The sequence below is a fragment of the Echinops telfairi genome, unplaced genomic scaffold (assembly GCF_000313985.2).
Source record: "Echinops telfairi isolate 266 unplaced genomic scaffold, ASM31398v2 ScPeMD7_53;HRSCAF=182, whole genome shotgun sequence".
Taxonomy (NCBI): Eukaryota; Metazoa; Chordata; class Mammalia; order Afrosoricida; family Tenrecidae; genus Echinops; species Echinops telfairi.
The window spans coordinates 20,205,022-20,217,424 of record NW_022103951.1 but is presented as its reverse complement, the minus strand read 5'-3'; the positions used below and the strand labels follow the sequence as shown (position 1 = coordinate 20,217,424).

The 12,403-nt window shown below is 60.3% G+C and overlaps 1 protein-coding gene across 1 annotated transcript in view; it reads left to right on the top strand.

The window, feature by feature from the left end:
• STS (steroid sulfatase) overlaps positions 1-12,403 on the top strand; it is a 25,261-nt gene that overhangs the window by 7,686 nt on the left and 5,172 nt on the right. Inside the window, exons 5-6 of the mRNA XM_013008537.2 lie at positions 6,071-6,208; positions 6,379-6,538. Coding sequence (XP_012863991.1) covers positions 6,071-6,208; positions 6,379-6,538 — 298 coding nt within the window. The remainder of the gene's footprint in view (positions 1-6,070; positions 6,209-6,378; positions 6,539-12,403) is intronic.

The following is a 12,403-nucleotide window of genomic DNA, read 5'->3' as shown; positions in this document are numbered from 1 at the left end:
GTCGCTGTTGAGGCCCCTTGATGCAGCCGCCGTGTTGTGTGTCAGTCCGGGTAGACCAGAGAAGCAACTCCATAGACACTCACTCGCGTGTGGGTAAGAGAGAGTTTCAGATAAATTGTAAGTGCACATTCAGAAAGCATCCCACCCCAGTCCAGTCCAAGCCTACACGTCCGATATTAGCCCATGGGTCCGATACCAGACTATAACGTCCTCTTCAGACTCACGAAACACGGGCCATGACGCGGAGAGCAGGAAGATCGCAGGCCAGTGGGCAGGGGGTCTTTGGATCCGTGGCCTTGTAAGCATCTCAGCGCTGGCAGGGGTCTCCCCGTGCCTTCTCCAGCTCCCAGGGCACGGGTGTATCAGCGTAGTGCCATGGGTCTGGTCCCTGGAGTGTCTCCAGGGGAGTGAGCAGAGAGAGAGAGAGAGAGAGAGAGAGAGAAGACTCCCATCTCCAAGAAGGAAAACACACGAGTTCCCAGGTTCTCGGGAGAAGACCACGCCCACACAGAAGCCTCATGGGCTATGAGCCAATGGACAGACTAGACGCCCCCCCTTGACTCTCAGTCCTGTCCAGTCCCAAATGTGCTGACAAGCTATTGGACGCTCTGGCTGCTGGGCAGAGCACGGGCAGGCGCTGGATGGACACTGGGTGTGGTCCTTCCAGAGACGGGGCTTCCCACTTCCAGGAAGAGCTGCCGTCTTGGAAGCCCACAGGGCCGGCTCTCCCGTCGTAGTGGTCCCTCCCTGGGAGTCAGCACCCACCGTCGACTTGGTGGCAGTTAGTTACCCCCTCTTCTGGCAGCCCGTGGTCACCGAATGGGGGTGAGATGGTCTCACCGGGGTTTGGGTCTGCACGTCTTCAATAGTGTCATGGAGCAGAGGTGCCGTTCTGAGGGTCAGGGGGTGCCCGACTGAGACCTGGGTGTTTTTTTCCATCGGCCCCTGGGCACACGAGAATTGCACCCTGCATACAGATGACCAGAGACGGGTGCTGCCTCTGAGTGAGGGTGCTGGGGACGACTTGCAGAGCCCTGCGGACTGTCCAAAGGACAGTCACGTCTGTCCCGGGAAGTTCAGCCAGGATGCTCCTTAGGAGCCAGGATGGTGAGACTTTGTCTGGCATGACTTGGACATGTGTGTGGGACCGGGCAGACATGGGAAACAGGTCCAGGGACGCCTGTATATGTCCAAGAAAGAGCTGTCTATCAAGTGGTGGTTACAGATCCAGCAAGCCTCCCAGCCCAGTCCGGATCAAGCCCCCGAGTCCGATAGGAGTCCCTCTTCCGACTCACGCAGCCACGCTCAATGACGCCGGCTGCAGGGAGACCACAGGCCGGTGGGTGCAGCGTCATGTGGGTCCGATGGCGGGGGCGCCTCACAGGGCTCCCGCAGATTCGTCAGCAGGGAGGTGCCGGCAGAGAGGGAGAAGGGGGAGGTCCCCAGGACCCTCCTGATGAGGAGGCCACGGCCACAAGGGGCCACCCCCAGGCTGTGGCCTGATGGACAGGCCAGACTCCACCCCTGCTTGGGGAGGTGGACGAGCCTTGTGGGACGGAGGGACACGGCGGCGGCCACGTGGCACTGATGGTGAGCGTGGCCCAGGAGCGGGCGTGGGGTTCCCCAGTGGAGGTGAGTCAGAACCACCCGCTGCCACCTCACAGCAACAATGGCTAATAGTCGCTTCATGCCTGCTGGTGGTCCAAGCAACTCTGGAAGCCGGGCTCCCACTGCAGGAGCCTCCCCACCCTCAGCACAGAGGGTCCCAGCCGGGAGCCGGCTCCCTGCGGATTGCCAGTCTCACCTGGGAGTCCTTGCTTTTTTTTTGGCCCCCCTGGAAAGCCCTGTTTCTTTCTTTGTCCCCAGTTAAATAACAAAGAGTTCTTGTTTCCTGTATTTGTTCCATTCTGGGGAGCAATGTGGGGAAATAAAACATTTCATTTAGAAGCTATCCTGCAGCCCGCAACTGGTAATTCGAAGCTATCATCCTCTATAAATTGATATCATTATACCGCGGGAGCCTGGCTGGGGAAGGGAGGGAAAAAAATAAATAAAAGGAGAACTTATGTGTGGACCTGTGGCCGGCAATAGATTGCTCTAGAAGCAAAGCTATTACAGCTGCCTGGGTTCCCCCGGGATGTTTCTGTTCAGAATTATTTTCGGAGAGAAATGGGCTAGGCCTTTATCGGATCGATCTTATGAAAAATTAAATGGTTAATGGGCTCTGGGCTTTACAAATGAGATTCTGGAAGGGCAGCCTGAGCCGTGCAGGACCCAGGGAGCTTGCTCTCAGGAAGGACGGAATGCAGGGCCAGTCTGAACACTGGCTACAGCTCCCGCCGCCACTGCTCCCTGCCTGGGCCTGGGCTCCGCCCCCACCTGTTCATGCTTCAGGCTCGGCCTCCCTGGACATGCTGTGGGTGTGGGCTTGGCCCCCACCAGCCACGGGTGTGGGCTCATCTCGTACCTGCGGTGGGCATGTGCTCAGCCCACGGGTGCAGTGGGCATGGGCTCAGCTGGTGGCTCGCGCCTTTCTGCCCGCCCAGTGCTGCATGCTGCCCTGGTGAAGGTAGTGGTGATTAAAGTTAGCTCCCTAGACACTGAGGAGTAGCAATGGCCGGGGAGGAGACGGAGGGGCTCTGATGGTGTTTGCAACCCTGGGATGGGCATGCGGGTGGGCACGGGGGTGCTGTCGGGTGGCCTGATGGGCTGGGGAAGGGTGCAGAGGGTTTTAGCGGAAGGGTTCTGCTGTCTGCTCCTTGGTGGACCCGCACCACCGAGGGGACAAAGGCAAGGTGTAGTGGTGTCGGGGTGAGCAGAGGTGCCGGCAAGGCTTTGGGAGTCAGTGGTGTCCGCCGGTAGGGGAGGTGGGCTGGTGGTCCCTGTGATGGCCACCTGTGTGTGAGCGTGCGGCAGAGCACGAACCCGTAAGGATTTCAAGGACCGAGTTTTGGGGGTGTAGGATGGAGTCAAGTGTCAGGCCTTTCTTCCGAGGAGTTGAACCCTGTGTCGCAGGGTCAGGGGTCACTGAGGATGGGGGCGGAAATGCCCCCTGGGGAGCGGGGACTCACGTGGTCACGGGGGTGGAAGGCCATCGTGAGTGGGGGGAGTGTGTTAGGATGAATTGTGGGACAAAACCGGACCCCATGTGCGTCAGAGCAGACGGGGGCTCCGCAGGGTTGTGAGCGGCCTGCTGGGGGACTGAGGCCACCAGGCCTTCAGAGGCCCTTCGGGGTGGACTTGAGCCTCTGGGTTCTGGGTGGGCAGCCGCCGGAGCGCTCTGTCCACACTGCCCAGAGCAGAGCGTCCCCCAACTCCACTGAGTGAGTGAAGGGAGGCATGACTGGCACGGGCCCCGTGGGGGCTGGCGGACCTTTAAGGGGGGCCCTTGGGGCAGCAGTTAAACCGTTTGATGGTTCACCCAAAGGTGGGCATTTTGATCCCCCCAGCCATGGTGTGAGAGTAAGGTGAGGCAACCTGCTTCCCCAGACAGGGCAGGGCTGCTGATCCTCTGGGCCGCCCCGCTCTGTCCTGCAGGGTCGCCGCTGTGCCTGAGGCTGATTGTCCCAGGGCAACGGATTCCACTTCACACACCGGGAAGCACAAGACTAAACCCCCTCCATGCAGCGGATTCTGACTCGGGGACCCCAGGGGACAGGGTAGAGCTGCCCATGGGGTTCCCACACCGTGCATCTCTGGGCCGGCAGAAAGCCTCGTCTTCCCCACAGGGAGTGGCTGGTGGTTTTGAACGGCTGACCTTGGGCTCAGCAGCCTAATGTGTAACCCCCCGGGCTCCTGCATACAGGGAAGGCGGACTTTGTTTGAAATGAAGTGTGCGGGCCCACGACTGTTAGGAACGTGGCAAAGGCCCCAAGAGCAGATGCAGTGCTAATTACGAGGAGCGTCAGAACAGACAGATTTGTGCTGCCTGCTGACAGGTTTGTGGAGATATGGGCTATCCGGTGTGTGTAGATATATGTGTACATATGTGTATGTACATAGAAAAATGATGGATGGATAGATGATGGATGGATGGATGGATAGATAGATAATGGATTGATAGATGATGGATAGATGGATGGATAGATGGATGGATGGATTGATAGATGATGGATGGGTGGATTGATAGATGATGGATAGATGGATAGATGATGGATAGATGGATGATGGATGGATGGATGGATGGATAGGTAGATGATGGATGGATAGATAGGTAGATGATGGATGGATGGATGGATGGATGGATGGATGGATGGATGGATGGATGAATGGATAGATAGATGGATAGATGGATGATGGATGGATGGATGGATGATGGATGGATGGATGGATGGATGGATAGGTAGATGATGGATGGATAGATGGTTGGATGGATGGATGAATGGATAGATAAGATGATGGATGGATGGATGGATGGATAGATAGATGATGGATGGATAGATGGTTGGATGGATGGATGGATAGATGATGGGTGGATGGATGGATAGATGGATAAATAGATGATAGATGGATAGATAAGATGATGGATTGATGGATGGATAGATAGATAAATAGATGATAGATGGATAGATAAGATGATGGATTGATGGATGGATAGATAGCACACTTATGGAAGTTTTTAAACACATAGATGGGACCATACCTGGACCCGTCCCATGCCTCACACCACCCCTTTCCTGATTTCCGACCGGGCCGTACCCCTCGTCTCGCTCTGCCTCTAGATCTGTGTGCAGGCTCCACATTTTCATAACTTTGTCACTCACAGCCATCGAGGCAGTGCCGACTCACGGCGACCCTCTAGGACAGGGTAGAGCCGCCCCGTGGGTTTCTGAGACAATCAGTGTCTACGGGAGTGGAAGCCCCTGCCTTTCTCCCACGGAGAAAGAGCACCGGGAGTTGCGCCCGCATGTCCCTGTCCCTGATGTCCCCCCCTTTGTGGCAGCCAGCAGGATTCCAGGCCTTCCCACTGGGAACACAAGCAATGCCTTGCCTTTACCAGCAAGGGGGGGAGAGGGGTGTGTCGTGCAAGTCCAACTGGGCCGTCCTGCTGAGGATGGAGCAGAAACGTGGGTCCCTTCCAGCCAGCTGGCCAGGTAGCCGCCCTCCAGGGAGAGCTTCCAGCTCAGGTCCATGGGTTGAAACAACTTAATGGGCACCCGTCGCTGCCCGGAGCCTGGCTTCCCCCAGGGCCTTCTGCAGTGCATCTGCGGCTTCCGTCTTCAGCCCGACAGTGTGTGGCCAGGTGCTGCCGCCTGGCATGGCTGGGCGCCGACCGGCTCTCTGTGGTACGGCGCCTCTGCGCATCCCTTCCATCCTCCTGGGGTGCTGGCCGCGTCCCTCACATCCCAGCAATTACAGACTGGAGCCCTGGGCCGTTGGGCCGTTCTTCCGCTCCGGGTCTGGGTACAGTTCTCTCCGCCCGTTCCCTTGTCTTCCTGAGCTGCCTGTTGGCATGTTTCCCTCCTCAGACGTCGGGCTTCATCCTGTGTCCATTGGCTGCAGCCGCTGGACACGCTCGTACTTCTTTCCACGTTGGACTGGCCTCTGCGCCATTGACGGTGTGTCTGTCCCTCCCCGGTGTCCTTACCCTCCTGGTCACCTGTCCTAAGTGGGACAGGTGAAGGCTGGCCACACTGACATCCATGGGACTGTCCAGACGTGCTGGCGCACCTGGCGGCGTGTGGTGGCGCGGCGTTCCTTGGCAGTGCCGTTGTTCAAATGCTCCCCTGCTTCTCCCGTCTTCCCTGCTCACGGCTCAGCGCTCCCAGGCCTGCAAGGGCATCGCCGATACCAGGCTCGGGCCGGCTTCCCAACCCTGCCTCCCGAGCTCGTACAAGTGGCTCCCACGTGGCAGAACGCCCCAGCGAGACGGGTTGCTCAATTTCTTGGCTGTGACTCCCGTGGCCGAGACTCCCGTGGCCGAGTCTCCCGTGGCCCTGCGTGTGCCACACCCGACCCCTGCTTCCACCTGCCCACCACGTGATGTGGGCGTGGCTCTGGGAGCCGGCTCCTCCCCCTTCTCGGGAGAGGAGGGGGGTTGTGTTCATGCGGCGTGTCTCCTCCCCCGCAGGGCAGGTCCTGGACGTCCTGGATGACACAAAGCTGGCCAACAACACCTTCGTCTACTTCTCCTCCGACCACGGGGCGCACGTGGAGGAAGTGACCACCAAAGGGGAGCACCACGGAGGCAGCAACGGGATCTACAAAGGTGAGCCACCCCCGGGACACGCGCGTGGAAGCCCACGCCCTCAGAGAAGGGCCGCTCTGCTCACGGCGGCAGCGCACCTCGGTCCAGCAGGGCGTCCATCCGTCCGTCCGTCACTAGCCGAGCCCCCAGGAGGAGGCTAGTTCAGCCACCTGCTTCTCTCGTCCTTCCAGGAGGAAAGGCCAACAACTGGGAAGGGGGCATCCGGGTGCCAGGCATCCTGCGCTGGCCTGGCGTCATCCCTGCTGGACAGGAGGTCCACGAGCCCACGAGCAACATGGACATCTTCCCGACGGTGGCCAAGCTGGCCGGCTCCCCACTGCCCGACGACAGGTACTGCCCGCCCAGCCCAGTCTGCTCTGGTCACCCTTGCTTGTAGCCCAGTCTGCTGTGGTCACCCTGGCTCGTCCCCGCCACCTTGGACCTCCTTGCCCCCGTGCCCTGTGCATCCAGGCGTGGAACTTGGGCGTGGCTCAAAGCCAGGTGCTGCGAGTGAGTGGACTCCAGTCCCGGCAGGGCTGTGCTCTGTAGGGCTGGTGGTTGGCGTGGGGGAATCGCCAGGCCCGTCTTCCTGGCTGCCTGGTCAGCACACGTCCAACCTTGGCGCTGACAGTCATGGCCTTCACCCCTTTGGCTCACCTGAGGACCAGGTACTGTCTGTACCCCGTTGATGCCCAGCCAACGCCCGATCCGTGGGGCCCCTAGTGCGCTGTCGGGGAACTGCAACCCCAGGGTGTTCAAGGGCGGCTAGATAGCGGGGACGAAGACTGGGCTGTCTACTCGCGTGACCAGGTCCAGCCTGGGAAGCCCACAGGGCCTTGCTGAGCCAGCACTGCCTCCATGGAGGTGGGAGCTCGTGTTTGTGGGAGCGCCGGCGGGGTGGTGGTTCCGTGTGGGGCTGCCATGGCCAAGGCCGGCAGTTCAAGACTAGCAGTTGCTCCGTAGGAGGAAGATAGAGCTCTCTTCTCCCTTAAAGAGCCACCCGCTCCCTTACCCGCCCCAGGGAGGGGAAGTGAGCCGGTATGGAGGGCTCAAGTGGTAAGAAAGTGCTTTGAAAATGATGATGGCAGCATAGGTACAAATGTGCTCGACACAATAGCTGGATGGATGGATTGTGACAAGAGATGTCAGAGCCTCCAGGGAAAGGATTTAATAATAATAAAAAGTTGCCCTCACGGCCGGGTCGCTGTGAGTCAGCATTGGCTGGAAGGCAGGGTGAGGGTTGTGCAGGCAGACGGCCGGCCACGCCCTGAACCTCGGGCCTTCCGGGCACTCCCGCCTGAGCTTCCGCCCAGCGATTCCCGGGGGAGTTCACTCAGCTCTGCTCCCAAGTCAACTCCAAGTCCCAGCAGCCCTTGAGGACAGAGTAGACCTGCCTCTGTGGGTTCCTACGTCTGCAACTCTTTACAGGAACAGCGAGCCTCCTCTTTCTCCCTCGGAGCCCCTGGTGGTTTCCAACGGCTGACTTCGGAGTTTGCAGTCCCCACACCCCCCGGGATGCACCACCGGGCCCCCCTATTGGGTGGAGCGGAGTGAAACGTCTCCCCTGACCTCGTGCCCATGCCGACCCACTGCCCCTGCTCTCTGTCCATTCGCTGACCCACTGCCCCCGAGTCCACTCCCTGCAGCCCCTGGGACTTTCCGACGCCCCAAGTCTGGACGGAGCAGACAACCTTGTCCTTCTGTCTGTCCTGTGACTCTCTAGAAGATCTGAGCTCTCCCGGCCGCCCGGCAGGTTATGCATTGGGCTGCTGACGGCCAGCTCAGCAGTTCGAAACCAGCAGCGGCTCCTAGGGAGAAGGATGAGGCTCGCTCTTCCCGTAAAGAGTGGCAGACCTGGGACCCACAGAGGCAGCTCTACTCTGCCCTCGGGGGCCGCTGTCCGTCAGCATCACGCCCACGGCAGGGAGTGGGCACCCCAACAAGCCTCACTTCCTGCGGGCATGTTATTGGGGGGGCCAGGGAGCCGGGCACTAAATAAGCACATCCTGCTTGGTAGAGAGAGGGGCATTGGGAAAAGAGGCAGACCCTGAACAGGACGGACGGACGGGCACAGTGGCTGCAGCCGTGGCCCAGACAGAGCGGTGATCCAGTCAGCTGTCCATCCGGCTGCTGTGAGCGGGCCCACAGCAGTCGAAACACTGCGGTCCTAAGACCCCAGGACACTGCTTCCAAGGATGGTTTCCACGTCAGCCTGCACTGGGGCTTATGTCTCTCTTCTTGATATTTGGGCCGCGTGGCCTGTGGGCGGTTCTGCCCCGTGGGCCTGTGTCTGGTGTCCAGTTGCAGCCCTCATGGCCCCCATGAGCCCTGGGAGGCTGGTTCCTGCTTGTGTTTCTGCCTCTGTTTCTGCTGGGCTCATTCCCAGGGCCGAGATCACTGGGCCACGCGGCCAGTCCCTACATGGCCCGGAGCGGGACCTCCCGAGGTTCCCCCGGGGCTGCACCACGCAGCATCCCCGAGGGCAGTGGTCAGGGCTCTGGTTTCTCCCCAGACTCGTGTGTGTGTGTGTGTGTGTGTGTGTGTGTGTATGTATGTGTGTGTGTGAGTCTTCCTAATGAATGAAAGGAGCCCAGGCTATGTAGTGGGCCGTGCATCGGGCTTCTCCCTGCAAAGCCGGCAGTTCAAAACCAGCAGCAGCTCCGAGGGAGAAAGAGGAGGCCGTCTGGTCCCCTGCAGAGCGACCATCTGGGAAAAGCACGGGGCCGTCCACCCCGTCCTGCGGGGTCTCGGCGATGCCCTGTGTCCACTGCATGGCAGTGCGAGTGGAGCTGTGGAGCGGCGAGTCTGAGGAGCCCCTGTGGGGTCCGAGGTTCAAACCCACCAGGTCCAGGGTTCAAGCCCACCAGCCGCGCGAGGGAGAGGCTCTGCCCTCCGGGGTCTCTGAGTGGGAATCGACTACGGTGGCGGGAGCTTTGTGTGTTTTCAGTGCCCATTGAAATCCAGGAGGCTCTCTAGCCCGTGGACATGTGTATCCCTGCAGACCCCCTGTGGGCGCCCTGTGAGTCCCAGGAGCCCTGGGGGCCTTGGGGTTCCGAGCTGGGCTGCAATCACAGCGTCAGCAGTTAGAAGCTCCCAGCCGCTCCCCCAGGAGAAAGACGGGGCTTTGCACTCCCCCAAAGAGCCCGGGTCTCGGAAACCCACCGGGGCAGGTCTGCCCTGTCCTGCAGGGTCTCTGAATCAGCATGGGCTCGATGGCAGGGAGCTTGTTCGGGGTCCACCTCCTGGGGAGCCCTGGCGCCAGATTGCGTTACACACTGGCTTGCCAACCACGTGGTCAGCAGTTGGAAACCACCAGCCGCTCCTCGGGAGGAAGAGGAAGCTGTCAGCGCCCGTGACGGGTGACAGTCTCGGACCCCCGCGGGTGTCGACTCCGTGGGAGGGAGTTGAGTTCCGTGTTGCCACGGCGGGTCTCCGTGATCAGTTCCCTCAGAAGCATCTTAAGCCCCCGACTTAACATGTGGCCGACGCAGTGTCTTCAAGCATTTGAGACGGAGCCTGTGCCCAGTGGACGGAGCGTCCCTCCCGACCTCTGGGAGGGACAGTCACAGGGCATGAGTGATGGGCTTCCTTTATTCCCCGGTCCTACTGTGCATCCACCGGCCCACAGGGAGCATTCCACGGCCCCTCCTTCGGCCTGCACACACCTCGAGCCCTCCCTCTGCCTCTTGATGCTCTTTAGAGTCCCGTTGCCAGAGGCCCCGTGCTTCCGTGAAAGGATTGTGCATGGAGGCCTGGGGGTCAGGGGTCAGGGGTGGGAGTAAATCCTGGTTGCGGGAAGCAGAACGCTGTTTCTGAATCGCCCCGGGCTCACCATCCCCCCGTTTCTTCTCGCCGGTGGGCAGGGACGGCGCGGGCCTGGGCCAGGCGCCAAGACTGCGTTTGCTCTTATTTTTAGCTCAGATAACGGCATGTATTCCTGCCCGGGCTTCTCTGCCGAGCGTGTTCAGGCCAAAGGCGGAGGCCCGAGCGGGGCCCAGCAGCAGGGCTGTCACCGCGGGGGCACCGGTGCCAAGCACGGGGAGCCGGGCCTCCCTGCCAAGCTCACCCCAGTGGCTCCCTTTCTAAAAGCCTCGCGGGAGGGACAGGCCACGGCCGTTGTGCTTTGAATCGGAGAAAGAAAACCTGCCTTTCTGAATGCGCTCCTTAGCCCCTGTCTCCGTGGTCGAGACTGGAGGGTCCCCCTGCCCCCCAGTCTAAAATAGCCATGGACGGATGTTTAACTCAGAGCACAGCGGCCCGCACCCCCTCTGGTTTAAACTCCCTCTGAGCGATCCTCTCTGCTCATCATAAGCCTCCTTCCGAAGGGCGGGTCCTCCAGGTGGGGGGATTCCTCCTCCCGCCGGGTGCTGGGGGTTTGCAATAGCTGCTTTAGACGGGCGGTCTCCTGGCTGGCAGCACACGGAGCAGCCTGGTCTGTCGGGGTACGGACCCCCAACAGTCCACTGGGCCCTTCGGGTTATGGAAAGTAGCAGAGACAGGATCGAGAGAGAGAGAAGGTGTTTTCCAGGGGGCTATCATCAGGGGGTTCCACCTCTTCCAGCAGCATTCATGTAGTGAGTGCGCATGTCACAGAGCAAATGGGTAACGGGATAGCGGGCAACGGACAGTCAGCAGCTGGGCCTAGTCTGTCTGTCCCCAAGCCCTCCCCAGGTGGACACTCTAAGGTCAGTGTCAGGGGCAAGTGCTGGGCTTCAGACCGGGGCAGGCCGTAGAGCGTGACTGCCCTCATCTACAGGTGACCTCCAGGCGTGGGGAGGTGGGGAGCAGACACAGGAATGGAGCATCTTACGTGGCTGCTCCTTCGGGACAGTCCACTTAAGGGGTTGAGTGGAGGGACCGTGTCCAGCCCGGAGCGTGTGTATTAAGATTTAGTTGTGTCTCGTAACCGTGGGTGCCTTTCCCTGCCGGCGTCGGCTTCCCAGACCCCCGTCGTGATGAGCACAGAGGATTTGGCTGTCTACGGTCTGGGTGAATTCTCTCTAGAAGCGACGCCCGCCACGCAGGGTGTGTGTGTGTGTCTGTGTGTGTGTGTCTGTCTACGGTCTGGTTGAATACTCTCTAGAAGCGACGCCCGTCACGCAGGGTGTGTGTGTGTGTGTGTGTGTGTGTGTGTGTCTGTATGTCTACGGTCTGGTTGAATACTCTCTAGAAGCTACGCCCGTCACACAGGGTGTGTGTGTGTGTGTGTGTGTGTGTGTCTGTCTACGGTCTGGTTGAATACTCTCTAGAAGCGACGCCCATCACGCAGATGTGTGTGTGTTTGTGTGTGTGTGTGGATCTGAAGCAGGACAGGGCCCACACCGTTGCAGGAGCGGTCAAGTCTGCGGGTCAGATGCAAGCAGGAGGCTTCTGAGCTGTGTCTCTGCGGGTGCTGACGGTGGGGAAGCCCACCCGCTGGGGAAGCAGGAGGGTCCTGGGCTGATAGGTGCAGGGGGAGATGAATCCACTGTCAGCCAGCAGATCTCTCACTCTTAGATCGGAGGCTGCAGCCTGTTGGGTGGGTGGGGCTCCACCCCTACCCCCACCCACGAGTGCCTAGTTGACACTCCCCATCACACCCCTCTCGCTGACCCCCACCCTGGCCGGCCAGGAAGCCCCGTGCTGGGGAAGGGTCCATCCTGGGGGCTTGTGGAGCCCCGCCGTGCCGAGTCCAAGGAATGGCCGGGTGGTCTCTCTTGTCGGACTGAGTTGGTCCTTCAGGGAGGCCACGGTCCACTCATTACCGTCCACCCTCCCCATTGCTCCCTGCACCTTCCTTCCTTGCTGCCCGGCTCTGCCCAGACGCAGGATGCCAGGAACAGGAAGTGGACACTCTGTTGGCCTGGGGAGAGCCCTGCCCTGTGCTTGTTAGCAGACAGTCCTCTCTGACTGGTCCTCTCTGATGTAGACGTCCAGCCACAGCGCCTCCTTCTGCAGCCCACAGACTCCCTCCCACCACCGAGCCCGCACTCCTACCCCCGAGCAGGAAGACCACAGGACAGACCTGCCCCTGGGAATCTCCAGGCTTTAACAATGCCTGGGAGTCGGAAGTCTCCTCTTTGTCCAGTGGGGGAGCTGGTGGTTTCCAACTGCTGGCCTGTGGTTCGCAGTGCAACGTGTTAGCCACCACACCACCAGGGCTCCGTCTCCTTCTGCTACACACACATACACATACACACACACACACACAGACCAGACCCAAGCCCACCGCCTTGC